The sequence below is a fragment of the Crassostrea angulata genome, chromosome 6, assembly GCF_025612915.1.
Source record: "Crassostrea angulata isolate pt1a10 chromosome 6, ASM2561291v2, whole genome shotgun sequence".
Lineage (NCBI taxonomy): Eukaryota > Metazoa > Mollusca > Bivalvia > Ostreida > Ostreidae > Magallana > Magallana angulata.
Window position 1 is genome coordinate 32,395,896 of NC_069116.1, and position 23,873 is coordinate 32,419,768.

The window sequence follows — 23,873 nt, forward strand, 5'->3', positions numbered from 1 at the left end:
ATAATACCGAGCGCAGCGAGAGGCGGGCGAAGCCCGCCTCGCGAAGCGAGGATTAATGGTAACACGTATATATAAGAAAATCAGTGAAAAATGAAAGTTGAATCAGGGGTACTAAGGCCAAAAAAAAATTCTTCCAGCCCTGGAGGTATAGAATAGGGTACTTTTTATATCCTATAACCAGGCACTATAACCAGGATGTGCGCATGCGTGAACCAACTTTCCATCGGGATCGGTAAACGATTGGGAGGAAATTCGAAAGCTATTTGGAGGAACTTCGAACTGATATATGTGCAATTTAAAAATGCGATTTTTATATGAAAAATATGATCAGAAGTGATAAATATGTTATGTACTTAGATTTTACACCAAAAAAATTAAATAAATAATTGAGAGAACAATCAAAATCAATGTTACAGGAAAACAACAGGCACTTAGCATCGGAGGGGGGGGGGGGGGGTTGGAATGGGGGCAGGGACAGGGGGACGGGACTGCCCCCTCCAGCACACGTTTTCTCGCAGCAAATATTTTTCTTGAATTTACTTATAAAAAAGTAAATTAACATACAGTTGCACCCCCCCCCCCCAATGTTCTTGGGACCATGTAAAATTTGAAATGAAAGAGAGGAAATAAACTGTGAAATTGAAGTTAAAGGTACACTTAGCCCCCTACCCCCACGGATTAGGATTTTCAATTATTTAAAAAGTATTTTTGAGTTGGGGTTTTTTTCAAGGCAAGATTGGATGAGTCTGCCCTCAACCCACTTTGCTACGATGCTAGGTGCCTGAACAAAATATCATGGTTTCATTACATACATGTATGCTAGTATAAAGACTTTATGTAAACCAATATTATCTCGTGCATTGTTCCTTTCACCAGGTTCTACAAACACCTGAGTCCAAAATAAATAAAAAAATCCAAGACTAGGAGGGGAAAAAAGGAGAAATCTATTTTCCTTTTTTTTCCTCAGGACCTATTTTGTTGGGGGGGGGGGGGATTTGGGATGAACAGGTCACTGACCCCTTGTAGATCTACCCATGACCTATCACCAGGGTCTGTATACACATAACCAGGGTCAGTATACCCATCACCATGGTCTCCAGGGTCAGAGTACGTATCACCAGAGTCTGTGTGCCCATCACCAGAGTCTGTACACCCATAACCAGGGTCAGTATACCCATCACCAGGGTCTTCATACCTATCACCAGGGTCAGAGTACGTATCCCCAGAGTTTGTGTGCCCATCACCATTGTCTGTTTACCTATAACCAGGGCCAGTATACCCATCACCAGGGTCTCCATACCTATCACCAGGGTCAGATAACGTATCACCAGGATCTGTGTGCCCATCACCAGAGTCTGTACACCCATAACCAGGGCCAGTATACCCATCACCAGGGTCTCCATACCTATCACCAGGGTCAGAGTACGTCTCACCAGAATCTGTGTACCCATCACCAGAGTCTGTACACCAATAACCAGGGTCAGTATACCCATCACCAGAGTCTCCATACCTATCACCAGGGTCAGAGTACGTATCACCAGAGTCTGTGTGCCCATCACCAGAGTCTGTACACCCATAACCAGGGTCAGTATACCCATCACCAGGGTCTTCATACCTATCACCAGGGTCAGAGTACGTGTCACCAGAGTTTGTGTGCCCATCACCATTGTCTGTTTACCTATAACCAGGGCCAGTATACCCATCACCAGGGTCTCCATACCTATCACCAGGGTCAGATAACGTATCACCAGGATCTGTGTGCCCATCACCAGAGTCTGTACACCCATAACCAGGGCCAGTATACCCATCACCAGGGTCTCCATACCTATCACCAGGGTCAGAGTACGTCTCACCAGAATCTGTGTACCCATCACCAGAGTCTGTACACCAATAACCAGGGTCAGTATACCCATCACCAGGGTCTCCATACCTATCACCAGGGTCAGAGTACGTATCACCAGAGTCTGTGTGCCCATCACCAGAGTCTGTACACCCATAACCAGGGTCAGTATACCCATCACCAGGGTCTTCATACCTATCACCAGGGTCAGAGTACGTATCCCCAGAGTTTGTGTGCCCATCACCATTGTCTGTTTACCCATAACCAGGGCCAGTATACCCATCACCAGGGTCTCCATACCTATCACCAGGGTCAGAGTACGTATCACCAGAGTTTGTGTGCCCATCACCAGAGTCTGTACACCCATAACCAGGGCCAGTATACCCATCACCAGGGTCTCCATACCTATCACCAGGGTCAGAGTACGTCTCACATGAATCTGTGTACCCATCACCAGAGTCTGTACACCAATAACCAGGGTCAGTATACCCATCACCAGGGTCTCCATACCTATCACCAGGGTAAGAGTACGTATCACCAGAGTCTGTGTGCCCATCACCAGAGTCTGTACACCCATAACCAGGGTCAGTATACCCATCACCAGGGTGTCCATACCTATCACCAGGGTCAGAGTACGTATCACCAGAGTTTGTGTGCCCATCACCAGGGTCTGTATAGTCATAATCAGGGCCAGTATGCCCATCACCAGGGTCTCCATACCTATCACCAGGGGCAGAGTACGTATCACCAGAGTCTGTGTGCCCATCACCAGAGTCTGTACACCCGTAATCAGGGCCAGTATACCCATCACCAGGGTCTCCATACCTATCACCAGGGTCAGATAACGTATCACCAGAATCAGCGTGCCCATCACCAGGGTATGTACACCCATAACCAGGGCCAGTATACCCATCACCAGGGTCTTCATACCTATCACCAGGGTCAGAGTACGTATCACCAGAGTCTCTGTGCCCATCACCAGGGTCTGTACACCCATAACCAGGGCCTGTATACCCATCACCAGGGTCTCCATACCTATCACCAGGGACAGAGTACGTCTCACCAGAATCTGTGTGCCTATCACCAGGGTCTGTACACCCATGACCAGGGTCAGTATACCCATCACCAGGGTCTCCAGGGTCAATGTACGTATCACCAGAGTCTGTGTGTCAGTCACCAGAGTCTGTACACTCATGACCATGGTTAGTATACCCATCATCAGGGTCTCCATAGCTATCACCAGGGTCAGTGTACGTATCACCAGAGTCTGTGTGCCCATCACCAGGGTCTGTACGCCCATAACCAGGGTCGGTATACCCATCACCAGGGTCTCCATACCTATCACCAGGGACAGAGTACGTATCACCAGAGTCTCTGTGCCTATCACCAGGGTCTGTACACCAATAACCAGGGCCAGTATACCCATCACCAGGGTCTCCATACCTATCACCAGGGTCATTATATCCATCACTAGTGTTTGTGTGCCCAACAACGGGGTCTGTACACCCATCACCAGGGTCAGTATACCAATCACCCGGGTCTGTACACCCATAACCAGGGTCAGTTTACCCATCACCAAGGTCTTCATATCTATCACCAGGTTCAGAGTGCGTATCACCCGAGTCCCATAACCAGGGTCAGTATACCCATCACCAGGGTATGTACACCCATAACCAGGGTCAGTATACCCATCACCAGGGTCTCCATACCTATCACCAGGGTCAGAGTACGTATCACCAGAGTCTGTGTGCTCATCACCAGGGTCTGTACATCCGTAGCCAAAGTCAGTATACCCATCACCAAGGTCTCAATACCTATCACCAGGGTCAGAGTACGTATCACCAGAATCTGTGTGCCCATCACCAGAGTCTGTACACCCATAACCAGGGTCAGTATACCCATCACCAGGGTCTCCATACCTATCACCAGGGTCAGCGTGCGTATCACCAGAGTCTGTGTGCCCATCACCAGGGTCTGTACACCCATAACCAGGGTTAGTATACCCATCACCAGGGTCTCCATACCTATCACCAGGGTCAGAGTGCGTATCACCAGAGTCTGTGTGCCCATCACCAGGGTCTGTACGCCAATAACCAGGGTCAGTATACCCATCACCAGGGTCTCCATACCTATCACCAGGGTCAGAGTACGTATCACCAGAGTCTGTGTGCCCATCACCAGGGTCTGTACACCCATAACCAGGGTTAGTATACCCATCACGGGGGTCTCCATACCTATCACCAGGGTCAGAGTGCGTATCACCAGAGTCTGTGTGCCCATCACCAGGGTCTGTTCGCCAATTACTAGGGTCAGTATACCCATCACCAGGGTCTCCATACCTATCCCCGGGGTCATTATATCCATCACTAGAGTTTGTGTGCCCAACAACGGGGTCTGTACACCCATCACCAGGGTCAGTATACCCATAACCAGGGTCAGTATACCCATCACCAGGGTCTTCATATCTATCACCAGGATCAGAGTGCGTATCACCAGAGTCTGTACACCCATAACCAGGGTCAGTATACCCATCACCAGGGTATGTACACCCATAACCAGGGTCAGTATACCCATCACCAGGGTATGTACACCCATAACCAGGGTCAGCATACCCATCACCAGGGTCTCAATACCTATCACCAGGGTCAGAGTACGTATCACCAGAGTCTGTGTGCTCATGACCAGGGTCTGTACATCCGTAGCCAAAGTCAGTATACCCATCACCAGGGTCTCAATACCTATCACCAGGGTCATAATGCCTATCACCAGAGTCAGAGTACGTATCACCAGAACTGTAAACATATCACCTGGGTCATTATTCCTTTTAGTAGGGTCAGTGTTCGTAGTACTAGGTTCTGTGTGCCCATCATCATGGTCTGTATATTCATAACAAAGGTCAGTATACCCATCACCAGGGTCTTAATACTTTTCACCAGGATAGTGTACGCATCAATAGGGTCTGTGTGCCCATCACCAGGGTCAGTATACCTAACACAACAGTCAGTGCACTTATCATTAGGGTTTGTATATCCATTACCTGAGTCAGGTAATACTGACCATGTTGATAAGTAGAGTGACCCTGGTGATAGGTATACTGATCCTGGTGAAGATTACACACACCTTGGTGATACGTACACTCATGACCCATGTGATAGGTATACTGTCTCAGGTGATGGTTATACTTACCCTGGTTATAGATTTTGAGATTCTGGTGTTACGTATGCTGACCCTTAGAATATCTACACGTTTGTGTATACCGACTCTGGTGATGGATACATACTGACCCCTGTGATTTGCTACAGACCCTTGTGATACGTACACTGACTCTGTCGATAGGTATACTGACCCTGGTGATAGAGAATGTGATAGATATACTGGTGATAAATGTACTGACTCTTGTGATAGGTATACTGACCTTGGAGATGGGCCCTCAGAACCACGGATGCGTACACTGACACGGCCGTTAGGTAAACTAACTCTGGTGATAGGTAATAGGTACAGTTATCCTGGTGAAAGTCTACTGATCAAAGTAATGGATGTACAAACCCTGATGATAAGTGCACTGACTGTTGTGATAGATATACTGACCCTAATGATGGGCACACAGACCCTATTGATTCGTAAACTATTCCTGGTGATAAGTATTTAGACCCTGGTGATGGGCATACTGGCCCTGGTTATGGGTGTACAGACTCTGGTGATGGGCACACAGACTCTGGTGATACGTACTCTGACCCTGGTGATTGGTATGATGACCTTGGTGATGGGTATACTGACACTGGTTATGGGTGTACAGACTCTGGTGATGGGCACACAGACTCTGGTGACACGTACTCTGACCCTGGTGATACGTATGGAGACCCTGGTGATGGGTATACTGACCCTGGTTATGGGTGTACAGACTCTGGTGACTGACACACAGACTCTGGTGATACGTACTCTGACCCTGGAGACCCTGGTGATGGGTATACTGACCCTGGTCATGGGTGTACAGACCCTGGTGATAGGCACACAGACTCTGGTGATACATACTCTGACCCTGGTGATAGGTATGGAGACCCTGGTGATGGGTATACTGACCCTGGTTATTGGTGTACAGACTCTGGTGATGGGCACACAGACTCTGGTGATACGTTATCTGACCCTGGTGATAGGTATGGAGACCCTGGTGATGGGTATACTTACCCTGGTTATGGGTATCCAGACCCTGGTGATGGGCACACAAACTCTGGTGACACGTACTCTGACCCTGGTGATAGGTATGGAGACCCTGGTGATGGGTATACTGACCCTGGTTATGGGTGTACAGACTCTGGTGATGGGCACACAGACTCTGGTGATACGTACTCTGACCCTGGTGATAGGTATGGAGACCCTGGTGATGGGTATACTGGCCCTGTTATGGGTATACAGACCCTGGTGATGGGCACACAGACTCTGGTGATACGTACTGTGACCCTGGTGATAGGTATGAAGACCCTGGTGATGGGTATACTGGCCCTGGTTATGGTTGTACAGACTCTGGTGATGGGCACACAGACTCTGGTGATACGTACTCTGACCCTGGTGATAGGTATGGAGACCCTGTGATGGGTATACTGGCCCTGGTTATGGGTGTACAGACCCTGGTGATGGGCACACAGACTCTGGTGATACGTTCTCTGACCCTGGTGATAGGTATGGAGACCCTGGTGATGGGTGTACTGACCCTGGTTATGGGTGTACAGACCCTGGTGATGGGCACACAGACTCTGGGGATACGTACTCTGACCCTGGAGACCATGATGATGGGTATACTGACCCAGGTTATGGGTATACTGACCCTGGTGATAGGTCATGGGTAGATCTACAAGGGGTCAGTTACCTGTTCACCCCTAAACCCCCCCCCCCCCCCCCAACAAAATATCTCCTGAGTAAAAAAAAAAAGGAAAATAGATTTCTTCTTTCTTCCCCTCCTAGTCTTGGATTTTTTATTTGTTTTGGAATAAGGTGTTTGTAGAACCTGGTGAATGGAACAATGCACGAGATAATATTGGTTTACATAAAGTCTTTATACTAGCATACATGTATGTAATGAAACCATGATATTTTGTTCAGGCACCTAGCATCGTAGCAAAGTGGGTTGAGGGCAGACTCATCCAATCTTGCCTTGAAAAAAAACCAACTCAAAAATACTTTTTAAATAATTGAAAATCCTAATCCGTGGGGGTAGGGGGCTAAGTGTACCTTTAACTTCAATTTCACAGTTTATTTCCTCTCTTTCATTTCAAATTTTACATGGTCCCAAAAACATTGGGGGGGGGGGGGGGGGGGTTGCAACTGTATGTTAATTTACTTTTTTATAAGTTAATTCAAGAAAAATATTTGCTGCGAGAAAACGTGTGCTGGAGGGGGCAGTCCCGTCCCCCTGTCCCTGCCCCCATTCCAACCCCCCCCCCCCCCCTCCGATGCTAAGTGCCTGTTGTTTTCCTGTAACATTGATTTTGATTGTTCTCTCAATTATTTATTTAATTTTTTGGTGTAAAATCTAATGTACATAACATTTTTATCACTTCTGATCATATTTTTCATATAAAAATCGCATTTTTAAATTGCACATATATCAGTTCGAAGTTCCTCCAAATAGCTTTCGAATTTCCTCCCAATCGTTTACCGATCCCGATGGAAAGTTGGTTCACGCATGCGCACATCCTGGTTATAGTGCCTGGTTATAGGATATAAAAAGTACCCTATTCTATACCTCAGCCCTGGGCGCCGCCATATTGGCAGCCATTTTGTTTTTAAAAAGTTAGTTCGATCATTGATTAACTAGTACTTATCGATGTATATTGCCTCTAAACTCGGTTTAAATGTTCCAGTGTTTCAATAGAAGGTAATTTGAATTAAAATAAATTAAAAAAAAGACAACAGATAAGTTTCAATAGTGCTTTAATCAAGAAACACGACTAGTTCTATGTATGTCTTATCAAATTATCAGATGGAAAATAAAAACATTAACATCAAGGAACTGGTCTTTTAGATACTTGATAAAATATTTAATTTCATTACAGCGGCATTCATATGAATTTAATTGATGAACAATGAAAGAAGAAATAAAAAAAAGTTCGGAATCACGTAACTCTCTTCGGCTATTTCCGAAGACAAAACTTGAACGTTTTACGTCTGAAATATGACGTCATAATGTAGACTGAGCACGCGACGTTTAGTAAAACTTTGGCTATTGATATGTGGCGGATCCTACTGTGTGCGTTTCAAATAAATTTTGTTCTACAAAAATCAAACTCCACTGTGTTAAATCTGCGCTCGGTCCAACGGTCACACCGTTTACATATTAATATACTTATAATGTAAAACAATTCTTTCACAAATTGAACAGAATAAAAGATTTTGATAAACAGATTTCAGAACTTTTGTCACTTTCCACTTTCCCGCAAAATAATTATAAATGGCGAAATCGGAGATAGGGGAATATTTTTTCCGGGATGATAACGGCAAGAATAAAACATTCGTTTTCAAACGGAATAATTCTATTCTCTTTTACTTTAATTTGTTCAAAATTAAATCATTATCTATTCTGTTAAAATAACATGTTAGTAAAGTGGATTTATACTCTCTCTCTCTCTCTCTCTCTCTCTCTCTCTCTCTCTCTCTCTCTCTCTCTCTCTCTCTCTCTCTCTCTCTCTCTCTCTCAAAGTTATTGTGTCACCTTGACCTGACGATTAAATGACTTAATTAATACGTCAATTCCAGTAGAGGTTAATCGTAAAACTGGTTCATGTATTAATCTTTAACCGTTTAGAGGCTTATTTTGAAATGACACTGCATTGGGCTGTTACCCTTTTAATCTCTGTACTTTAAAAACGCTATTGTATTGCTCTGGTCGTATAAAACTATATATCCCCTTTCACCGGATATATACATGTGTATTGATTTAATTAATCTCCTCAAACCTGAACCCATACTAAATGGATTTTTGTGACCTTTCAAAGTAAATTAGGCTAAAATTTAGTAATATAATTCCCATCAAAAGCACTGGAAACGTCCAAACACTAATTGTTAATTCATCATCTAATAAACAATGAAAATTATTTGTCATAGCTATTTTTGTAAAAAAAAAAATAAGAAATATCTTTTCAATTGAACCGTTGAACAATGCACATGTATGAAGACAACTGACATATGCACACACTGCATTCATTACATGCAGACAGGCGGTGTCGCATGTACATGGACATTGGTTTGTGGCGTGCCATCCATTTCCAAATACATCCTTATCATTCACCTCAAAATCAAATGCATGCGCGTTTTAAAGAGTCCCATTGCATTGATAACTACAGTGACTGTCTATAAACTGTTGCGATTTTATAATTCATGCAGTAGATCTATACGTCACACTAGCCAAATGCAAGTTTAGAAGTACATGTTCATATACTGGTATTTTTTTTTTGGACCAGATAGAATGTTGTTTGGAATCAAATGATTTTCTTTGCTTCTATGACAACAACCAAAAACTGATTATTTTGAACATATTTTATTAATTAAACAAAAGGATCAGAAACAAGTTCTAACAACTTACAAGTTCCTCTGAATAACTGAATAATTTTGAGAATTGTTGCTTACAGCAGGCATGCAGTAGAAGTCGTATTTTAAAACATGCAAAATTGTCTTCATCAAAGTAAACTATTGTTTTTACAAGGACTTAAAATTTGAATATTAAATAAACATCTTCCTTTGCAGAGACAGTAATTCTCAAAGCACGTGTCTGTGTATGTCAGAGACAGTATATTGCAACGAACAAAAACAAAAAGTTGAATTTAGGATTAAAACTGCTTAGAATTAAAATCTTTAAACAATTTCTGACATTTAAGTTAGTGCAACGCAGTGTAATCATCTTGCAAAATGACTCGGAGTTAACGCACCACCCCATAACTCCAAAATGACATTTTGAGATCTAACGTCAATCGTTAGTACTCGACCATTTCCGTCACCGCAAATAACGGTTACGGAAAAGGGCGAGCATGATCCGAATGATCCAACGTGTGTAAGTGTGGACATGAGCGACAAATGCGAAAAGCGTAAACATTCAATTTGAGGATTTTTTTTCTCACAAAAACAACTAAGAATTTGTTATCTTTATGGGATAATCTTATTTTTACATAATAATCTTTAGAAAATCTATAAATAATATCGGCTTTATTGGCTAGATAGAAGTGTACTATACTTGTTTTTTGGTTAACGTTACTCGATGGCTGAAACAAAGATTTTTTATTTTAAAATCATGTACTCCATTACCCCATTAATATTAAAAAAAAAAAAATGAAGCTTATGACATATTGATATTAATATTGTTTCACAGATCTGTTTACAAAACATGTTTGAATTATTAATGCTAATATATTTTATCAAATTACATAGATTCTTGTAGCGGAAGCTTTTAACAAAAAAAAAATTGATAACAGCAAATCTGCTTTTTTTAAATTTTAAATTTTACCCTTTATGTAACGACCGTATACAATCGAGAATACAGATGAATATATTTACTGTGGAATTAACGAAATGCCATATTCACAACATAAACGCAGAACCTTTGCCAAATGAACCACGTAAATTCGCTCAATTTTTAGTTCTCCTTTGATAGAAGATTTTTAAACATTATTAATACAAAATTAAGGCATAATATATTCTTAATTCTGATCTGCATTGATGTAACATTATATCCAACCCAATGTGTTGATGTGGAATTTTAATTTCTATCAATGTTAACTGTATTGCATTAATTGTAATATATCATTATACAATTAGGAGAGGACTATCTAAGTTTTGTAAAAACTGTGTCCGATCCTTTTGGCACTTTATTAGTCAATAAAAATATGTTCAACTGAACTATGAACCTTACATAAATCAAATCTTCTGAGAAGCTTTTAAGTCCTTCGGGCTTCACAGGATTTGATCATGTGACTAACCAAGTTCATATCCCGGTTAACTTTTTAACTTGCTGTTTATTTCTTAAGTAATCACAAGACAGATAGCTTTAGTATTTATATAAATGATATACATAAGGCAAACGTTTCGCGTTAACAAATTAAGGAAGTTACTAGTTACGTACGAAAATTTGCGTCATATATAACGCTTGTAATTCCTTGACCTACAGGTTATGCATTAATCAATAAGTGTTCGATAATTTCGATTGGATGTTTAACATCAAAGATTCTTTTAATGAAATTAACAATCATTTAATGGTACAAAAATGCACCGCAAACATCATTTTTATGTAATAGAAAGCCTGGGTTTTTTTCAGGGCATTCGATCTTGATCAAAATAAGATATAGCCATTGATGATTTAAAGGTATTCTTCGGCAATGTAGTTTCGTTTATCAACGATAATTTGAATAGACTTTATCTTATTTCATTGGTTCGTCGGAAAAGTGTCTTTATTTGACAAATCAGTTCATCCTCCTCATTCAACTTTCTGCTACATATATTTGTATGATTTGTACAATTGAATCTATATCCATTTAACCTTGAGTATGTATTGTTAAACTTTCTTCCAGCATAATACAAATGAACCTATTATACATATATATAGCTTTTTTAAAAGTTGAACAAAGTTGTTTGCGTTTCAAATCTCGTCCTGTCAACTTTACTTTTTAATTCCGATTAATAAAATATATAGAATTTATAACTTTAAACACATTACGTTTGGTTCAAATCTCTTGGCAGTTCCTCCATGTCTGCATTCGTAGTCTGGTGGGCAGTTAATAAATTACCTGCATGTACAGCTGATTAATATTCCAAATTCTCGACGCAAAAAAAATGTTTAAATGATTCCTCTATTATATGTCCATTGTACATATCAAATGGGACGTTAGCTTTGTAGGTATTACATTTAAAACGAGTTGACGTGAGGCTTCATGAACTGATAGGAAATACACCATCAAAGTTATAGTCCGGAATAATAAAAACAACGTGTGGATCAGTTTTGGGATATCATTACTTTATCCGTGGTGGATTTTTTTTTTAAATTCTGGAAGTTTTAACAGTTGTTTAATTGTTACTTTGTATCAATCTATGGTGGAGTCTGTTGGGGAGGGAAAAAAACCGGTGTCATTTTCTTTTTGTTCCTACAGAAGAACACACACGGGCCCAAATTAAACGCTGGACAAAAATTCTGGGCAATGGACCGAGCGTTAAGGGGGCAAACGTCTCTTTAATAATGTGTTGGGGATTATCTCAAAAACACAATGGCTGACAAAGATTGTTCTTTGATAATGGTTGATGACTGTATTAAAATGCAAAACCATATGTAAAGAGCGGTGCCAGTCGACGAGGCATGGGTATAGGATTTAATTACCGAATGCCCAATCTGTGAATAATGTGACAATTAAACAAATAAGTAAACCAGATCTCCCGATCTTGTTTTAGATCAACCCGTAAAGTTGGAGTTATTCGTTTTGGAATTAGTGATACCGTCCTGCTATTTAACGTCAGATTGTTAAAGACCTTGACGAGAAGATCAAAAGCAAAAACCCAGATTTCCTATATTTTATATTTTGCTTCTCTTCAAATTTGTGGTATTGTCCGAAAATATGTCAAAAACAGTGGAAAACCAGCAAACGAAAGAATTGTCGGACGACGACGATGATGAAACTAACGATGAAACAGATGAAGAAGGCGATATTCACGACAATCCGGAAGACATCATCACATTAAACATAGGCGGTGTTCGACATGAAACCAGGATTCAGACATTGAGAAAGTTAACGCGAAAAACAACGAGATTGTCGGAAGTGGCGGACATTGCCGAAAAAACGGGTAAAAGGGAGTTTTATTTTGATCGTCAGCCGGACTTTTTCCCTTACATTCTCAATTTTTACCGCCAGGGTAAGCTTCACTTGCCCCTGAATCTCTGCGGCATGATCTTGAGAGATGAACTTAAGTACTGGATGATAGACGATAAAGATATCGAGCAATGTTGTTGGGTGCATTACATAAAGTACGAGGAAACTCACGAAATGTTGGACATGTTCGATCGAGACGAAAAGCACAACCGTCTGGCCACCAAACGAATCAAGGCGGACGCGTCTCGATTCGAACGAATTCGACCGAAACTTTGGAGATTCTTGCAGGACCCTTACTCCTCACGAGGGGCTACGGTGAGTGTAAAACAGTTCTGGAACCCCCCGTGAGAAATTTTTTTCTCTTCCCTGTATACATACTTTCTATTCTATTTGGAAAAGAGTGTTGATTTAAAATCACAATACAGCTAGTGTACGGGCTTTACATTAACATGAGGAGTGAATTTAGAATAATGTAAACTACTCTCGATCTGATCTGCTCTCTTCATTATAATGGTTTTAAATTCATATCTCTTATCAATGAAAATTGAATTTATTATGATAATGACAAAGAGAAAAAAATCACTAGCAAACATTATTTGACACCTGTAGACGTAAAAAACAGCCCACTTCTTTTAAAGAAATATAATTTAAATGAAATAAAAGAAAAATGTAGTGATTTTCATTTAAAAAAATACTTCGTTCACCATTAAGGTTTGTCCATAAACGACCTTTACGTTTGGTAACACAGAACTTGTGAGAAGTTTAATTATTGGTTTTTATTTTGGCACGGAATGTCATGCAGGTACTAAGTATATTATGAGCAAAGTGTGTATTATTAATATTAATAGCCATACCCCACACTTACTTGAACAACATATCTTAATCTATGGACATGATTACTAGGGTTTTGAACAGGCGGTTTAACATCTTGATTGAAACCCAGTGATCTGTTTATATTTCGATTTGCCGATAAATCAAAGCTGTATTGTCGTCTGCAAGGTTAACCAACAAAATTAATTGTAATATTGTTGTGACTTAATTGTTTGAAACCGTTACACGTCTAGATGAAGAGATGAAACAATTTCAATGAAGGATGTCAAATCTCATACGATAAATTTATGATTGAATTCGTGTTTATCGATCGTCATAATCTTATCGCAATTTTTTTTTTGGTCAAATAAGATAATACTATAGTATTAGTATCGTAAATTTTATGTATCTGATCCGATTGTTTTCTGATGATTGGATGTGTGTTATGAATCGTACATTTATTTGTTTATGAATACATTAAAAGATTGATGAATAAATTTACATATTTTGACAAAGTAAGAACATTTTTTGTGTACCCGTACATGTATATATATTCTAAAGGTAAGAGTTAAAGAACTTTGATTCCACGGTGATTCCATGGTTGTTTTGAAAATAAAGGTCTTTTAAAAGTTCTTCTCGGGGTTAACTGATATACCATTTCCAAGGTAAGATGTCTTAATTTTCGTAAGTACATTGTATTTTAAAAATACTTTTTCATGTAGGTTTACTCTTTTCAGAAGATGCAAAGAAATACCGCGAATTTCAAATAAAATATACTTAACTTTCGAATATTTATATTTAATTCAAAGAAGATAAAAACAATGCATATCTGTTCCTTATTACAAAATAATATCTGATTATTAAACGTGTTTGCGGCGATAACCCAATAGTCACGATGCTCTATTAATTACGGTGGTACCTTGATTGCGAAAATCAGATTAATTTAATTCTTTTTAAAGTCAAGGTGATTATTTTGTAATTAATGCAGATTTCAACTTCTATTTATTCAAGTTTCGAAATAACGCTCCACATTGTTTAAAGAATTTTAAAAAAAATCAGATACATGTATCCGATGCGTTTTTAATGTGTGTCATTTTTTATTAAGTTTTCTTGTTCAGATACAGTTACGACTTTGGCCTGTTAAAATAAATGATTCAACACACACACGCAGAACAGTATTGTTATTGCATCTGTGCCAAAAATTTGAATTTCCTCGATAAGGAGTATAATACCCACATCGAAAACATGTGATCGATAGATTTAATATATCATTTTCCGTATCGAAATTTCTCAAAACTAAACGGTATGTTGTACGGTAAATACGTCCGGTATTTAAAAAAAAAAGCAGATGGAAATGCACAGTACAGTACGTGTAAAATATTAATGTTCCATTTCAATAAAAAAAAATTCAAATACACTCTGTACCAAGATCACCAAAATTCAACTCCATCCCCTACACCCATCCCCGCACTCCCAAGACAAATCAAAACCAAATCTTAAACAATTAAGTTAAGTATATTCTTGTCAGAGCCACTAGTTGAAATGCAATCTGCAAATTACATGGCGTTGTCAAGTTTTTAGAAACATCAAAGGTCAACTGCATTCCTGCATTCTGTCTCTTCCATGTAACTTGCTGATCGATAACAATATTGTGAGTCTGGCTTTGAATTGGTAACAAAGAATACAGACATAACAAATATGAAATAGTTTTTATGACTAATAAATTTGTCATTTTTAAAAAAGGAGATCAAAGAATTAGAATGTTAACGTCATTTGTGAACTTTTAAAAAAATAATACATGTAATGTAAAATTAGTTGCAGCTTGTAATGTTATAAACTCTTCTTCTCTTTGCAGGTGTACGCCGTCATCTCGCTCCTGGTTGTCATTCTGTCCATTTCCGTATTGATGATTGAAACGCTTCCATACTTTGGCTCCATCTATGCACATTCAAAATCAGACCGCCGGAATTTCACTAGTGAAGAGCTGAAGGATGAAATCAACATCTTCAGTAAAACCACGCCCCTTTCGATTTTACTCATCGTTGACAACATGTGTAACATTTTCTTCTTGTGTGAGCTGGTGATTAAGTTCATCGCAGCTCCATACAAAAGGCGCTTCCTCATTACCCCGTTTACGTTGATCGAGTTTTGTTGTTTGATTCCTTACTATGTTGCCGTGACTGCTGTCTTTACCCATCCGAACCCGATCGAAATCTTCGATCTCGTTCGATTGCTGATTGCTTTACGCGTATTGCGAATATTTCGAATATTTATTCTTATGAAGCATTTTATGGCACTGAAAGTACTGATGTACACAATGAAAGCAAGTACAAATGAACTGTTTTTGCTCCTGCTTGTTGTAATCCTTGGGGTGGTCATATTTGCGTGCTTAGTGTATTACATGGAAATTTTCTCTGACGAAAAGTCTGATTTTGAACACATTCCACTCGCCTTTTGGTGGGCTCTTATCACCATGACAACCGTCGGGTACGGTGACATGACCCCGAGTACGGGTCTTGGATACACCGTCGGTTCTATGTGTGCCATCAGTGGTGTCCTAGTCATTGCTCTTTCGGTTCCCGCCATTGTTCAAAACTTTACATTGTACTACACGCATGCGCAATCGCGTTCTAAATTAAAGCAACGGAAACGGAAATACCGCCAAGCAAGGTGGACAAAAATAACGGAACTGCTAAAAATGGGCAAATCGGAAAAGCCATCTCTGCTAAATATCGTAAAACTTGCACAAAATAGCAAAATGAGACGAAAATCAACATTTGTTCCATCCTCATCTCCAAACGGACACGTCGGTTCGTCCCGAAGTAAGAGAGCTCATAGTGTCGCAGAGAAACTCTCTAAGAGAGACTTCTCCAAATTACTGCAAAAACACAATTTAGAGTTACGCAGTAATGGTGTGTCCGACGTTGAAAAAACTCCAGATGAAGAGAAAGAGAAGAAGTCCAAGTTTAAACTACCGGACCTGAAGATAAAACATAATAAAGTTTCGATGGAGATGGAGGACATTCAGAATTCTACGAATGAAAGTCTGGATGTTAAAAGTGAAGAACGTAGATATAGTGGCATAAGCAGATCTAGTTTTGGCGATCCTATGTCGCCCAAAAGTGTAAAATGGGATATACCAGATGATGAAATAAATATTCCTGACAATTCCCAAGAAACCATATTAGTTGACGAAGTAGACTCAAGGAAACTTTCTGCTGGTCCGACCAATCTGCTTCCGACGCTTCAAGAAGGAGCGGAAGCAGATGTGTCCAATTCTGAGGAGGAAGAGGAAGTGACGTCAAAATCGGTAATAAGAGAAAATACGCGGCATTGTCATTCCGATTCAGAATCGGAGAGTGATTATGATCTAGGAAGGGAGAAAGAAAGACGTGAAAGCAACGGCACTGAAAAACGGAAAAAAGGGCACAAAATTTCTGAGTCGGAATATGAAAGTTCGTCAGGAAAGGATGATGATTTGTTAGATGAAGCTTACAGGGAAATGAAATATGTCCAAAGTCTGGACAAAGGGCAAATGTCAGGAATCAAAAAACGGTCCAATTCCATAACCTAACTGTTATTTTGCTGTTTACTTATCTATAACTGACAATACTCGTGTTTTGAGGCTGCGGCAGCGTATATGCATATGCAGTATTTGTATGTATGCACTTTTGTTAATCATAATGGTCAGACAGTGAGAAACTGTTGGTTTTTTTTAATTTTTAAATTTTGTATGACGTGTAGCTGCAATGATATAGAGCCTCAGTCTGCTAATCGAAACAGTTTTCGGTTCATCAGTAACCTAAGGTAAATCTGGCATTTCATATACTTTCTAACAGTAGTCCAACTCAGTGAAATCAACGAACTATTTCCGTTTTCAGTGATTTTTATGATTTTCATTCAACTAATGAAAAAATCGAATCAAAGGTTTTTTTTTTGTACGGGTTGGATTAAAGGATATTACTGATATGTCATGATACGATTACCGGTGATAGCGGTTGAACATGATATTTTCTACACCAGGGAACCTGTCAAAATAAAGTAATTATGGACTTGCAACGATGAAAACTACGAATGTATTTATAAACCACAGGCACTTAAAGATAATAATATTTTCTAAATGGATAATTTTCTCTACTTTAATGATATTGGTATATGACTATTATAGTACTCTCAGGAATTTGTTTACCTATTAAAAAGTATGAAATTCCTAATTCATTAAAAAGAAATGTTTTAGCGACAGACAAGTGGCTACGTTAAAAGTGCATCACCTGAGTTGTTTTTGGCTTTTAGCTTAACTGAGTTGAAAGCTCAAGCGAGCTGTCCTGATCACTTTTATCCGGTGTCTGTCTGTCCGTAGACTTTTTTTATACACTTCCGACTTCTACCCCAGAACCACTCGACCGAATTCAACCAAACTTGCACAAAACATCACTGGGGAATGCAGTTCGAGTTTGTGAAAATGATTAGCCACGTCCTCTTGTATTAAAAATTTGTTTGTATTTTTCAAAGTTTTTCTCAAAAAAAACCCCAACCATTTGGTCAGAAAAGCAAAAACTTTTGCGGAAGCATCCTTAGATACTAGTAGTGTAGACTCAAGTTTGTCAAAATCACATTTTCTCGGAAGGAGGGGAGGGGTGGGGCTTTTAAAATATTCTGCTAAAAGCTAATTAACCATACAGGAGAGCTTTCGCTCTATTGAAAGTAACTTCGAATAACGTAGATTCAAGTTTGTCAAAATCGTGAATTTCGGGGGTAGGGTGGGGCCATTGGGAAGAGTGTCCAATTTTACAAAGGAAATTAAAAAAAATGTTTTACAAAAATAAAACGGTATGATATATAGTATATATTATAATAGCATCTTGACATATATTGATGATTCTTAATCGTTTAGACAGTTGTTCCTGGGCAATTATTGGGCCCACGAAGGGGTTCGAAGTTTGATTTAGGTTTTATATTTAAAATTTCTTGAGAACTGCGATGCTCAGTATATAATATTACTTTTCAAATTTATTGGGGCGTGATCAAATCTCTCATAAAGCCCTTCAGGCTTTATTGGATTTGATCACGCCCCGACCAAAAATATCACCGCATAATACCCAAAGAATGATTCCTTATTCCTTTTAAAAATATTGTCCAGATATCTTGTATATATGACTCCATTAAGCTGGTTTTATTATTGCTATTGCTGGTCAGGTTAGCAATGTGGTGCATGGGCCTCTTGTTTGTTTAACATTATGCAATTATTCTTGTACGAAAAGAGAAACGATCTCATGAATGTGATTGATTTTTTTTACAAATTAATTTATTTCTTTCTTATAGTATACAATGTATTTGAATGCAGCATAAAGATTTGGTGTCAACGCCCTTCTCATTTGTTACTTTTTTATTACTTTATGCAAAACATTTTTCACATTGCGGCATTTAAATGTTTTTTTTTCCTGAACCCTCTTTCGTATAAAATCTTAACCATCTGAAATGACACTTTCCACTAAAAAAAATTATGTACTGATGGACATTCCAAAAAAAAACCCCACTAACCCCCCCCCCCCCCCCCAAAAAAAAACCAAAAAAAAAACAATGAGTTCCACTATGGCGCAACTTGGATGTGGGATATTCCTTTTGCGTGGAGACTTGGCGGTTTCGTGGTGAACCACTCGATGACAGAATCTGCATCTTTTGTGATTTAAACGAAATTAAAACTGCAGAACACTTCCTTTTTAAAGTGCTCATCATATAACGACTTGCGCAACTCTCTTCTAGATACCACTTTAGGCTCCGTAAATGATTTATTTACCGGTAAAACACTACTTTGTAACTTTCCTCCACAATGTGCTCAATTCATATTTTTAAGCTTACAGGATAAGACAAACCAAACTTTCACGCTTACTTTTATATATGTATTAAAATTCTAATGTCATATAGGTCCAATGGGCCGGGTGTGACAATAAAAAGTTATTTTTCAATTTGCATCGGTTTAATTGAAATGATTTACTTACTCACTTACTTACTACGATGGTTTTTTCAATTATAAATACAATGCTTCGTCGTTTTATGTTTAAATTATCTTTTTCACAGTCCGATTAAAATCAAACATTCCACTAGCTCCTTTACTTTTGGTCCACGCGACCATCAAAACAAAGGAACTAGTGGAATGTTTGATTTTAATCAGACTGTCTTTTTCGAAGTCTGCTAAAAATCTGAAAATCTCCGTTCAACAAAATACTTACTTTCCATGGTTATATTTGTTGGAAAATATAGAATTTTCATATTAAAAACAAACACTGAAACTAAATTAAAGTAGATATACATACATTTAAGTTAGAACGAATTAGGTCAGAGGAGTGGAATTTTAAAGAAAACCCAATTAGTAAAAAATAAGTTCAAACATATAAGAACAACGAAAAAACCCTTTTTTGATTTTCTTTTCTTTTCGGTAATATCTACACACAATTTCAAACAAAAGTTAGCTTAGTATCTAGGATACCGTTTGGAATTGTTTTAATTCTAAGACTGTAATGTTACAAACAGATAACTCATGCGATACTTCTAAGCAGATAACGTTTGTTTTTTCAAAGAGCGATAATCCTTGCATTCTGCTTAACAGTGGAACACTTGGTTATTAATATTAGCGCTAATCATGTGGCATTATCAATGCGTACATAAAGGTTACCTAAGAGAAAATATCGATAGTGGCAATTTATTATTTAAATAGATCATAATGATATACATGGTTTTTTTTTTACCGTTTCAATATGTTTATTTGCTAAAATTCATATAAATTATAAGCAGTTGTAACATATGTACATACATGTAATTATAAACATATCCATACACTCTATCTAAGCAAAAGCTCACGTCACTACTAGTAATAATGTTATGCAATATTCTACACAGAAAAATATTATTCATAAATGCACATTCATAGGAGGAGAGACCCTATTAATCAATAAATCAAAAAGTTATGTAAATGATAATAATAATGGTAATACATTAATTGGATATATACGAATAGTCTGATCATGACATTCCCGTTTTTTACCAGCCTCGCGCAGATACATTGCGAGATGGCACAATTGCTTGCGATTATGAATGGCGAGGAGTTGAACTAACTTAAACATTGAAGGACGAGTCCAGTAATATTTTTTTAAATACAATACGCGTAGACATTTATAAAAAGGACAGATAAGTATATAAAATGGAATTCATCCTCGACTTCACCTAAATTACAACAATTGCAGATGCGCATCGATCTGACGCAAATAAAATTGTAAGGAAAAAGTGTCCGGCAGATACTTGTACAATAAACATTTAGAGAATGACTCGGAAAATGCATCTCTTTCCTGTATAAAAACATCAGACAACCTCTGCTTTACAATTTTAAAGAAAATATTAGTGTTAGCCACACTCTGTGAAAGCCATACTTCATGCATACCCAGTGATACTAATAATTCTCTGACATTAAAACACCATGTATTTGGTATCAATTGTGAAACCAATTCTTCATAAATATTGCGTGATATACAATTTTCTGTTTTAATCAATTTCAACCAATACTTAATGATGCGCAATTTAAGAATAATACTCATGGGTAGACGACTATCTGAATAAACCATGAAGTTTGACGAACATCTTTTAACTTTCAAAATTCTTCTACAAAAGTTTGTGTGAACTCGTTCTTTTTCATCACCAGAATGAAAACCCCATATTTCGGAGCCATAGTTAAAACGCTAGATACATGTACATATGTATCAAAAATGCTTAATTTAGTACTTAACTTAGTTAATCATGTACTGTAGTCAGCTCACGGTATTGATCAAATTCACTGGGCATGTGTATAAACTTTAATTCTTTAGATTGAGCATCGCAACTTTCACGTGTATATACATACATAAAGAAGAAAGACAAACATACTCGAAACAGGGAGTTGGGATGGGATGGGGGGTGTCTTTCCTTATTTAATGAATGTAGTTAAGTTAGTGTAAATAGGCCTTGTACCCCCCCCCCACCCCCTATTAAAAACAACTTCCGTCGGACCCCTAGACTCCATCACCCCCCCCCCCACCCCAAAAAAAAACACCGAGGGGGGGGGGGGGATAAAAAAATGAAGAGAATAAATACCAAGCAAAACAGAAATCAAAAGAAAGCATTCCCTCACAACACACACGTAAGATAAACCAACGAAATATGAAAGATTCGTGTGGGCATCCGATGTACATTCATATTAATTTCCTGTAATAGTTTTAATAAAATTATTTCTGATTTTATTTTAAGAGATACGAGATACGCAATATTTCATACATCGAATATTTTCAAAGACATGTAATCAAGTAGACAGTCGGTCTTGGAAAACATTCGAATTGTTTTAATTCAATATAAATAATACATTGAAGTAAAACCATTTTTACAAGTAAAGAGGGATGGGTGCATAGAGTATAAAAGTCCATCTTTAAGGTATGAATGATCAATCATAGATCTCATATATATATACTAGTATACTACTGAATGTCTTTATATAGCTACCTCTCCCTCGTACATATCTTTTATCATTCAGTAACAAAAAACATGTATGTGTTAATGCATGCAGTGTATCATTTTGTTTGAAACTCATACAGTATCTCTATATCACAGTTGGATTACATTCAATCCAGGCACGTAGCATCAAGGGGGGGGGCAGGGGGGCCTGCCCCCCCCCCCCCCCCACTTTTTCTCGCAGCAACATTTTTTTTTTAAATTTACATATAAAAAATTGAATTATTTTAGAGTTGCCCCCCCCCCCCACTTTTTTTGGGAGTATGTAAAAAAATTGATATGAAAAGAAGGAAATGAGGAGTGAAAGTGAAGGTACATACTACGCCAGCCCCCCCCCCCCCCTCCCCCCCGGATTAGGATTTGAAGATTTTGGGAAACTTTAAATTTTCTTTTTTTTTTTTTTTGCTTGTCAAGATTTTTTGGATGAATCTGCCCCCCCCCCCCCCCACTTTCAAAAACGATGCTACGTGCCTGCAATCTAAGTTTCCTATTCGTTCGGGGTTGGAAATAAAACAAGTAATTTTTTTAACATCAATAATTTGTTTTTTTACTGAAAATTATGACTCGAACTGCATGTGCTTCACTGTGCTATAAACGACATTTTAGTTATGATATGATTTAAAAATTGGTTTCTGCTTTGAAATTTACTTGAATTAGTTTAAATTGCAAATGAAATAAAAAAAATAGTGGGATAATAGAGCGGTATAATATTAAAATCGATCTGTCGTATACTAAGTTGAACTCTATATCCTATATTTGAATGGTTCGTATCATTTTTATTTTGTTGCTTTTTTCAGACAAAGAAGACTTTAATGTACGTCTTCATCATTTCCTACCTATAACCTTAAGCAGATGTATCTATCCTCTAGTGTTACTTTATAGTTTAGTCATAAAAGTAATTATATGCTATAACTAGGGCTCTATATATACTTATACGTACTGATTCAAAATATATAATTTGTTTAAAATCAATTATCATTAATTTTATTAATATATTTTTTATTAACAGTAATACAAACAATACATATAAATATCAACATTTTTGATGATCATGAGATAGTTTTGAAATTTGAGAACAATAAAATATAAATCTTCTTTTTCATGAACATTTTGTACAAAATTCATTGATAAGAACTAAGAAGAGAAATCAGATAGGTAAAAGGTATCAAGAGAGGAAAGGGTGCACCTGAAATGAAATAACATTGTTGTACTTGATATAGAAATAATTTAAAACATTTGTAAAGATATGTGAAAAAAAGGAAAGTATTTACATAATATCAAATAAGAGACTGAAGCCAGAGATGGAAAGGCTGAATAATTGTAACTAAAAACAGAACGACAAGTGTGGTATGTGTTCAAAATGTCTGGGGTTTCTATTAAATGAGTTAAAAACTAACAGGATTTTCAAAAGGGGAGGGATAAGAAAAAAACCAGAACAAAACAAAACAAAAAATCTAAATGTTTGACCAGCTTATTACTTAAAAAAAAATAACCATTTCTGCCATTTTCTGTTAAAGTTTATTTTTATTAATATTTCAAGTAATGCTTTTGAATCATTAATGTGTTGATTCTATGATCGTTACGTTATAATCTATCTTATTCCCGATGCCCGCTGAACATGGCAAAGTTATTTTAGTATAGGCCTACTGGCAAATATATTCTTTAAAATTATAAGAATGCGCTCGTACTTGGCTTTTGAATTAAAATAGGTTATTCAATAAATTCAACCTTTATTTCTAATTTAAATTTTCATAACAGAATTCCTTTTCATTATGTAAATATTTGCATCAGAAACCAACTCTTGTTAATTTATCAAAAGGAAAAGAATTCAAGATATTCTGTGATCTTTGGCA

General features: G+C 37.9%; 1 protein-coding gene across 1 annotated transcript; it reads left to right on the plus strand.

Annotated features, from left to right (window-relative positions):
• Positions 1-11,616: 11,616 nt before the first annotated feature.
• Positions 11,617-18,488, plus strand: LOC128190319 (potassium voltage-gated channel protein Shaw-like). The gene is made up of 2 exons (XM_052862334.1): positions 11,617-12,993; positions 15,344-18,488. The coding sequence occupies exons 1-2, from the start codon at positions 12,427-12,429 to the stop codon at positions 17,060-17,062; spliced, it is 2,286 nt and encodes a 761-aa protein (XP_052718294.1). The 5' UTR covers positions 11,617-12,426; the 3' UTR covers positions 17,063-18,488.
• The last annotated feature ends 5,385 nt before the right edge of the window (positions 18,489-23,873 follow it).